We start from the raw sequence: 10,011 nt of genomic DNA, 5'->3' as shown, positions 1-10,011 counted from the left end.
TGGACATGGTAGCACAACCTGTAATCCCAGAAATTTTGGAGGCTGAAGCTGCAGGGTTACAAATTCAAAGCCATTTAGCAAGGCCCTAATCAATTTAGCAAAAACCTTGTCTCAAAAAAAGAAAAAAAAATGAGCTAAGGATGTGGCTAGGAACCTAGGAACCTAGGAACACCCCTAGGTTCAATCCCTGGTAACAAAAATAAATAAATAAATCACAGGTGCAGAGCAGCAAGGACTGTATTCAAACATGAAGTGGACCTGTTAAACCTTTATTTCCCAAGGCAACATCTATTTTTTTTTTTTTTTTTAACTTGAGATCTGATCTCTACCACTCATTAACTTTATAACCTTGGGCATGACTTCACCTTTGTTTCCGTATTTGCAAAATGAGGAGTTGTGCTAAATGATATAAATAGTCACTTTGCTAATAGATTCTTCACTCCTATTCCCAGTTCCACAGTTGGAAGAAAACTTCAGGATGGATTGCATTGAAGCTAATCCAACATGGTGAGTGAGTGAAGCCTGTCTTCAGCCTGTACTAATGATAAATTATCTTAATCATAAAATTTAGGAATACATACCTGAAATGCTAACTTCCTTCATTGTAATCGTTGTCTCCTTTCTAAGTTGTTTCTTATTGTTTTGCTTACTGGTATTTTAATATCACTTCAGTTATACTGATATATTCTGTTACATCTAGTGTTTCAGAACTCCCTGTGAGCTGGACCCAGGAATATATACTCTGGTCAATGGGCAAGAGTCTTCAACATATCTTCCAACACCTGGAAAATGCAAGGTCAGGGAACATAGTTTCTGGGTGGGGGATTGAAGATAGTAAAGCATTTGAAAGGATTTAAGAGGGAGGAAGGAAGAGAGTAAAGGCGGGAGGCAAAAGGGAAGGAGAGTCTTAGTTCTGGCAGTGAGCAAAATTCTGGGTTCAAACTAGTTTAAGGATCATATCTGAGTAGAATGGGAATGTTGTTTCTCTTTGTCCTGGTGGAAGAACTCTTTGCACATGTAAATGATGTTGGGGAAAACAACTTTTCCCCCCAAAATCCCCCCTGAAGCCAAACATATTTTTCATTTTCCTCTTCTGATTCCAAAGCAAATAATTGGAAACTTGTCTCTTTATTTCTTAGATCAAGTCTTATGGAACTGGATTTGCCTGAACCCCAGGATGTGACTTCTTCCTCCTCCTCCTCCTCCTCTATCCTTGTGGCTCAGGAGGCTGTTCTACCCAGTTGTGACTGTATGAAGGCAGAACTTTCTACTGACAATGTTATCTCCTCTGGATCATCAAGCACCAGCTCCAGCCTGTCTTACCTTCCTATCTTTTCTGAAGGAAGAACTTGGCAATTCCAGAGCAAAGGTTTACCTGTTTCTCCTCAAAAGCAATCATCTGTATTCAGGAACCAGGACACATCCCTGCCCCCTTTTTGGCTATCAGAGCCTGAGAAATCAGAACTTTTTCAGAATTTGGCAGCTCTTTCATCTCTGCAGCCTCAAAATTCTTTTATTAACTCTATTTTTGAATCCCAAGGTCACTGCAAACAACAACAGAAAACAAAAGATAAGAAAAGGAGCAAGAGTCATTTGGTAGCAGATGACGGGCCAAATTCGGTTTCAGATGAGAGACCACAACTCCCAGGTTGGGCTCCACTCCAGCTTTCTCCTTTGGCTAGAGGAGAGCTAGAAGGGCATATGTCTTGGAAGGTCTGTACTTTGCGGGAACAAATAGTGCCCTCACCTGTGAAGGAATCATGGGCAATGCTGAATTATTTAATACAAGCAGGAGTCCCTGGACCAGAGAATACCCAAACTCAATTATCTATGCCTATTCATCAAAGCACTGAGCAAAGTACCAATAATAAATCCCCAGACCTTCCATCATTTCAGCTCCATGTGAACATTGGTGTGGAATCTGGATTAAATAGGACAGAAACAAAAATTTCACAGTCATTTATCTCAAATGAGCAGTTACAACCTGTGGATGATCCCCAAATTCTTGCATCTAAGCATTTAGTTAGGTCAATGGGCTCTCCACCTCCCAGAAGTTTAGGAGTTAACATAATTCAAGAAGAAGCCACTTTATTGAAGAAGGACCCAAAGCATGTGCTAGAGCTTAGTATAGAACAGAGAGTCATAGGTCTTCCAGAAAAAAGGATACAGCAGCATAAGACACAAGTGACTGATGTGGAGCTGACCCCAAGGTTACCATATCAAGTCACAGATAACCTAAAGGTAACTCCATTGGCATTGCTTCAGGTCATGAATTCAATGGGAATGATCCCAGAATCACATTCAGATGTGATAGAATCTATGAGTTTGTTTCCACAGCCGCCAAATCAAGTTGTAAAACCAATCCAGCCCAAGGAAATAATGAGTATAACCCCCAAATCACCAAATCAATTAATCAAGTCAATGGAGATAACCCCAAGTCCTCAGCAACAAGATGTGGAATCAGAGAGGATGAACTCAAGATGGAATCGGGTCCCAGACAATGTGAAGATAACTCCTGTAGCATTGCTTCAAGTCATGGATTCCATGGGGATGACTAGCAAATCACATCCACATATCATAGAATCCATGAGAATGATCCCAAAGCCACAACATCGAGTCATGACGTTAGAGAAGATGGACACATTGTTGGACCAGAAAACCATAAAACCAGAAGAGATGAGTCCAAGGCCACAACAGACAGTGATGCAAACTGTAGAAATGAGTCCAGGGCCACAGCATAAAGTCATGGAGTCAGTGAGCATGACCCCGGGGTCACAAAGTCAAGCCATGGAACAAGTGAAGATTACTCCAGAGCCAGTACATCAGTACACAAAACCATTGGAAACTGTCTCAACACCATTACATCAAGTCATGGATTATAAGAAAGTAACTCCAGTGGTGTTATTACAAACCATGAATGCCATGGGGATAATTCCATTAGCACAGCCACATGTTACAGAATATGGGGGTTTGACCCCAGATTCACAGTCTCAAATTACAAATTTGACCCCAAGGTCAACTCAACCAGTTGGTTTAACTTCTTCCCTTAGCCCTCCTACAACTCTTGCCCCACTAAAAGTTGTAGAATCTGTGATTTTACCTCCAAAGCTACCACCTAACATCACAAAATCAGCAAGAATGATTCTAACACCATCATATCAATCTGTACATTCTGTAAAGGTAACTCCCGTAGCATTGGGGTTGCCCTTTGGAATGATCACAGTACCACAGTCACAAGTTATAGAATCTCAGAGTTTGACCCCACAGCCAATATCTCAAGTCAAGGAATCTTTGGAATTGACTTCTGGGTTACAGAGCCAAGTGCAAGACTCAGTGAACATGACTTCACAACCACAGCATCAAGGCACAGAATCTGTGTCGTTAACTTCAAGAACATCTCATCAGGTCATGGATCCTTCAAGGTTGAGCCCATGCTGTCAAGTCCTGGAATATTCAGAGATGAGCCCAAGGCAAAACCATAAAGTAACAGAAACTATGGGGTTGACCACTGACACATGGCTAAAAATGAGCAAGTCTATACAGCTGACAGAGTCACACCATCAAATAATGGAATCTTTGGGGACAATCCCAGGAAAACCAGGTCAAGGTACAGAATTTGTAGGAATGAACCAAAAGCCACTGCATCAAGTCACAGAATCTGCTGTAATGACTACTACATCATTTCTTGAAGGTGTGAAATATATGGAGGTGAAGCCAATGTCACAAGTTAAGATTGTGGAGTCTATGAAATTATCCCCAGAACTGCAAGATTTAAAATCTGAGAACCTGGTCCTAGGACCAAGGTTGCAAAGTATGAAATCTGTAGATACAACCACAGGTTTAGTTCCGCAAGTGGCAAAATATGGACAGCTGACACCAACTATAAAATCTACAGGCTTGATCCCAGAGTGTCAATGGCAGAGTATAAAATCTGAAGAGTTAACCTCCATACCACAGCTGCAACAAGGTGAGAAATCTATGCAGTCAGCCCTAGAGTCTCTGCCTCAAGATATGGAATCTATCCAACTCGCTCTAGGACCACAACTGCAAAGTGTAAAATCTGCTGAATTAACCCTAGCACCACAGTTGATAAGTAGGAGATCGATAGATTTGAGCCCCCATTCACAGTTTCAAGATAGAGATTATGCTCATTTGGACCTACCACCAGAGTTTAAAGATACAAAAACTGTGGAATTGACCCTAAAGACACCACTGGAAGATATAAAATCTATGGAGCTGACCCCAAAACCATCAGTACAAAATATCAGCTCTGAGAAGACAGCCCCAGTAGCATTGTCTAAAGATGTAAAAACTCCCCAAATGGTAGAATATAGAAGAGTAATTCCTGAGTCACAAGTGCAAAGTGTGAAATTTGGGGAAGTGATCCCAGGTATACAACTTCAAGCAGTGAAATCTGTAGAGTTGAACCTCAAACCAAATTATCAAGCCCTAGAGCCTGAAAGATTGACTCCATGGCATCAAGTCTCAGAATATTTAGGAATGACCCCAGAGCCAGAACATCAAGGCACAAAGGTAAAACTTACCTCTGACATTTGTCACCAGGTAGGAGAATCTGTTGGGTTGACACAACCATATTTAGAAATTACCCCAGTGCCATTAACAGAATCTATGAAGATGAGTCCAACATCATTCAAAGACACTTGTAAGACTGTGTTCCAACTTGTAAAAGTGATGGAGGAGACTCCAGAACCACAACACACAATAAAACAATCTCTGGACTTGATACCAGGATCAGAGGTGCAAAATGTAAAATCAAAGGTGTTGACCCCAGAGCCACAATCCCAAGGTAGGAAATTTGTTCCTCTAAATACACAATCACATTCAGAAGTTACCAAATTGTCAGAGATACCCTTAAAGGCAGAATCTGAAGATGCAGAAACCATGGGGTTGGTATTCTCTCAAGATGATAAGACCCAGAGGGCTGTCCCAGAACTATATTCTCTGGGGTTGACTCTAGGATCAGAAATACACTATGAAAAATCAGGGCCATTACCACAAAATTTGAAATCTGTTAAATTAAATTCTGAGCCACCCCCACTAGTGGTTGGATCTAAAACTTCAATTACAGGAACAAAACCATATCTTAGAGATTTGATCTCAGGGCCACAACTCCAGGGAGTAAAGTCTAGGCAAATTGATCCAGAGTCTCAGTGGAAAGGTGCAAAATGTGTGTATTCAGTCCAACAGTCAACTACCAGAGTGGCAGAATCTGAGAAGCCAAAACCAGAGCCAGGGATACAAGGTATATTATTGGAGGAATTGACTAAAGGGGCACAGAAACACAGTGTGAAATCTGCATATTTAAATCTAGGCCCATGGCAGCCAAGTGTCAAATCTTCTGGATTGACTCCAGGTCCACAGTTGCAAAGTGTTAGATTTTCCAACTTATCTCCAGATACACTTCTTCAAGAAGAACCTATGGATTTACTCTCAGGGGCCCCACATTATGGTGTGAAATCTGATGAAATGACCCTAGGTTCCCCAGTACAAGAAATCAAATTGTCAGATTTTATCACAGGGACAAAGCATCAAAGTGTCAAATCAGTACCACTGATTCCAGAACCACAGCCTCAAGGTGTGAAATCTGTGGAACTAAGTCCAGGACCAAGCTTGCAAGATGTCAAATTTTCTGATTTGATCCCTGAGCCAAAGCATCAAAGTTTCAAACGTATACAGTTTATACCAAGGGATGAGCTTCAAGATATAAATTTTCTAGGGTTTGTACCAGAATCATCTTTGCAGTTAAGCCAACAGCCACAGGTTGAGGATATGAAATCTGTTATGTCTACTGAAGGATCACAGTTTTACAGAATGAAATCTATGATATTGACCTCAAAACTACAAAGTGAAAAACCTGAGGAAGAAAATCTAGAGCTATGGCAGCAAGATGCCAAATTTTCTGGATTGACCTCAGGGCCAAAACTTCAAGGTGTCAAATTTGGGAAGCAAACCCCAGGGTCAAGGATTGAAATGACTCCAGAGTTAGGGCTGCCTGATTACAAATTAGCAAATGTGTCTTCAGGGCTTCAAGACATTAAACAGGTTGGGCTTAACATAGGGCCATGCCTACAAGATGTTAAATTTTTGGATACAACATCAGGAACTCAACCTCAAAGAGTGAAATCTTCACAGTTAATCTCAGGGCCACAGCCTCAAGGTGGGCAATTTTTGGAGTTCACCTCACAGCCAGAGAGGCAAGGGTCTAAACCAGAGTTGTTAGTACCAGAACCACTGTTTCAAGATGTAAAATACGTAACAATGAACCAAGTGCCACACTTTGAAGGTGAAATTTCTTATAAATTAGTCCCAGAGCCACAGATAGCATATGTAGAATTTATGGAGTTGATTCCTAGGATGCTGTTATCAAGTGTAAACCATTATGAGTTGGCCAGAAGACTACAGTCACAAGGTATAAAATCTGAATTAGTCCAAGTACCACAGTTGGAAAATGTAAAACCTGTGGAACAGACTCCAGTCTCAAAGCTTCAAGACTTAAAATCTGAGAAACCAATCCCAGAAACACAGCTAGAAGATAAGATATCTGTGGAACTAGTCCCAGGGCCACATTTGGGAAATACAAAATCTGTGCAGTTAACACCAAAGCCAGAGCTGGGAAAAGTCAAATCTATGGTGTTAACTCCAGGGCCACAGGCAGAAAGTGTGAAACCTAAGGAGCTTACCCTAGCTTCAAAGATTCAGGTTTTAAGATCTGCATCACTACCTTCAGGACCACAGTTGGAAAATATAAAATCTGTGGTCTTAATGCCAGAACCATGTCAGGAAGGTATAAAATCTATGGAGATAACTCTAAGTTCTCAAAAGGAAGGTGTGAAACCCATAAAGATAACCTTGGGACCACAGACAAAAGATTTCAGCTCTGTGGAATTTGCCCCTTATTGCAAGGTTGAAGATGTGAAATCCATGGAGTTGACTCCAGGTTCAAAAATTCAAGATTTGAAAACTGTGGAGTTGGTCCCAGGTATACAGAATCAAGATATAAAAGCTATGGAATCAAAACATGGCTCAAAGATGCAAGATGAGAATTCTGTGGCTTTTGTACCTGAGCCATTGCTTCAAGGTGTTAAATCTATGGAGATTTCTCAACAACCTGAACTGCAAGGTATTAAGCCTAAGGAATTGGCTTTAGAGCCACAAATGCAAGATTCCAAATTTGTGGAAATTACTCCATGTTTTAAGATACAAAATTTAAAATTTGTAGAGGAGACTCCAGATTCACAGCTGCAATATGAAAAATCTGTGAAGTTGACTCCAACAGTAAAAAGGCAGGTGAATGTAACCAGAAGAGAAGGAGTTCAAGAAGTAAAATCTGTGGACTTAGCCACAAGGCAACAGTTTCAAGGGATGGCACCTGTGGATTTAACTCTTGGGCCTGAGCAGGATGACCAGATATTTGTAAATTCACTGGAGAGAACATGTGTGGATTTAGAGCAACCAAAAAGGGGATCTGAGTCAGAAAGTATAATATCTTTGAATTTAAAAGGGCCCAAATCTAAAGGTATAAAATCTCTAGACCTCAACTCCGAGCTACCACTGAAAGATACAAAATCATTTGAACTGGCTCCAGAACCAATTATTCAAGATGTAAAAGAGAGAGAGTTCAAATGTGAACCTCAGCTGCAAAGTATAAAATCTTCCAAGTTGACCCCAGGACCACAGTTATACCAAGTGAAACCCTTGGAGTCAACTTTAGAGCCACTGCTTCAAGATGCGAAAATTGTGGAGTTAGACAAAGAGCTGCAGTCTGAAAGTATAAAATATATTAACTGGATACCAGAACCAGAGTACCAAGGTGTGAAATCTGTAGAATTAAACTTTGGGTCACAATATCAAAGTGTCAAACCTGAAGAATTAAAAACTTCAGAAGTGATGCCATCTGAATTGTCTATAGGGCCAAAATTTCAAGGAGCAAAATCTGTGGAGCTTAATCATGAGCCACAGTTGCAGTGTATAAAAACCTCTACACTGACTCCAGGACCAGAGGTACAAAAAAGGAAAATTTTTGCATCAACCTCAGAGCCACAGCTTCAAGGTGTGAAAACTGTGGAAATACACCAAAGGCCACAGCTTAGAAGTAGGAAATCTGTGCAGTGGATACCAGGACCTGAGTTCCAAGGCCTGAAAGCTGTAAGATTAAATCTTGGGCCACTATCTCAATGTGTTAAATCTGCAGGATTGAAAACTTCCATAGACTTGAAAAGTACAAAAGTATGTGAACTAACTCTAAGGCCAAAACTTCAAGGTGCAAAATCTATGGACTTTAACCTTGGGCCTCATGGTCAGTGTCTGAAAACTCCTGAGTTGTCCCCAGGACTAGAGCTGCAAAAAAGAAAAAAATTTCCAACCTCAGAGCCACAGCTTCAAGGTGTGAAAGCTGTGGAGTTAGACCAAGGGACACAGCTTGGAAGTAAGAAGTCTGTTCAGTGGATTCCAATATCTGAATTCCAAAATATGAAATCTGTGGTAAATCTTGAGTCACAATCTCAGAGTGTCACAGCTCTAGAGTCAAAATCTTCAATACAGTTAAGAGATGTGAAAACATCTGATTTGACTCAAAGGTCAAAGCTCAGAAGTATACAACCTTTGGAATCACTCCAGGAGTATCAGCCTCAAGACTTCAAATCTATTGATTTGAAATCTGAGCTGCAGTTGAAAAGTACAAAATCACGTGACCCAACCTCAAGGTTAAAACTCTGTGATATAAAATCAATGGTGTTCAAATCTGGCCTTCATTTGCAAAGTTTAAAATCTTCAGAGTTGACCTCAGGACAGCTGCAGGAAGTGAAACCCTTGGAGTCATCCCCAGGAACAGAACCTCAAGGTGTGAAGTCTCTAGTGTATACACAAGAGCCACAACTTTCAGGGGTGAGATCAGAGATAAAAAGTCAAGGGCCACAATTACAAAATGATAAACTTGTAGAGTTGAACTCTGTAATACATTTGAAAAGTATGAAATCATCAGAATTGGCTCTTCAGACAAAGCCTCAAGGTATGAAATCTGAGGAATTCAACTCTGGGCCCCAGAGGCAGAGTGTAAAATGTTCTAAGTTGACACCTGAGACAAAGTCCCAATATATGAAAGGTACTGAGTTAAGCCCTAGTTCACAGTTGAAAGGTATACCATATTCTGATTTGACAGAGAGAACCAAGATTCAAGGTGTCAAAGCTATAGACTCCAAACCTAGGCCACGTTTGCAAGGTATAAAATCTAATGAGCCAATACTGAGGACAAAACCTCAAGAAGTAAAATGGGTGGAGTTGAACTTGCGCCCACAGTTGCAAGATGTGAAATCTTCTAAATTGATCACAGGAATAAAGCTTCAAGATGTAAAATCTATGAATTTCAGTTCCAGACCACACTTACGAGGCGTGAAATCTTCTGAAATGATCACAGGGAGAAAGCTTCAAGATGTGAAATCTGTAGAATTCAAATCCACTCCAAAGTTGCAAGGTGAGAAATCTGATTTGACCCTGGGGAGGAAGCTTCTAGGTATGAAATCTGTAGCACTAGACTCAGACCCCCAGTTACAAGATATGAAATCTTCTGAGCTGATCATGGGTATAAAACTTGGAGGTATAAAATCTGTGGAGTTCAGTTCTAGAAAATTCCTTAAAAGTATAAAATCTTCTGAGATGATACCAGGGACACAATTTCAAGTTGTTCAATCAGTGGACTTTAACTCTGGATCACAAATACAAGGTGAAAAATCTTCTGAGTTGACTGAAGGGATGGAATTTCAAGATGTGAAGTCTGTGGAGTTTGACCATGGTTCAAAGTTACAAGGTGTGACATCTGAGTTAATACCAGAAGCAAAGCTTCAAGGTGAGGAATCTGTGAAATTCAACTCAGGCCCCCAGTTGCAAGATGTGAAATTTTCTAAGCTGATCCTGGGGACAAAACTTCAAGATATTAAATGTAGAGGGTTCAGTTCTGGACCATACTTACAGGGTGTGAAATCTTCTGAAGTGATC

At 40.6% G+C, this 10,011-nt stretch overlaps 1 protein-coding gene across 1 annotated transcript in view; it reads left to right on the top strand.

The window, feature by feature from the left end:
- Nucleotides 1-286: 286 nt before the first annotated feature.
- Nucleotides 287-10,011, top strand: part of CUNH2orf16 (chromosome unknown C2orf16 homolog) — a 14,734-nt gene continuing 5,009 nt past the window's right edge. Inside the window, exons 1-3 of the mRNA XM_048804953.1 lie at nt 287-507; nt 701-796; nt 1,140-10,005. Of these exons, the coding sequence (XP_048660910.1) occupies nt 479-507; nt 701-796; nt 1,140-10,005 (8,991 nt within the window). The 5' untranslated portion in view covers nt 287-478. The remainder of the gene's footprint in view (nt 508-700; nt 797-1,139; nt 10,006-10,011) is intronic.

The sequence above is a fragment of the Marmota marmota genome, unplaced genomic scaffold, assembly GCF_001458135.2.
Source record: "Marmota marmota marmota unplaced genomic scaffold, marMar, whole genome shotgun sequence".
Lineage (NCBI taxonomy): Eukaryota > Metazoa > Chordata > Mammalia > Rodentia > Sciuridae > Marmota > Marmota marmota.
Note: the sequence above shows the minus strand (reverse complement) of the source record. Positions and strands in the feature narration are given on the sequence as shown.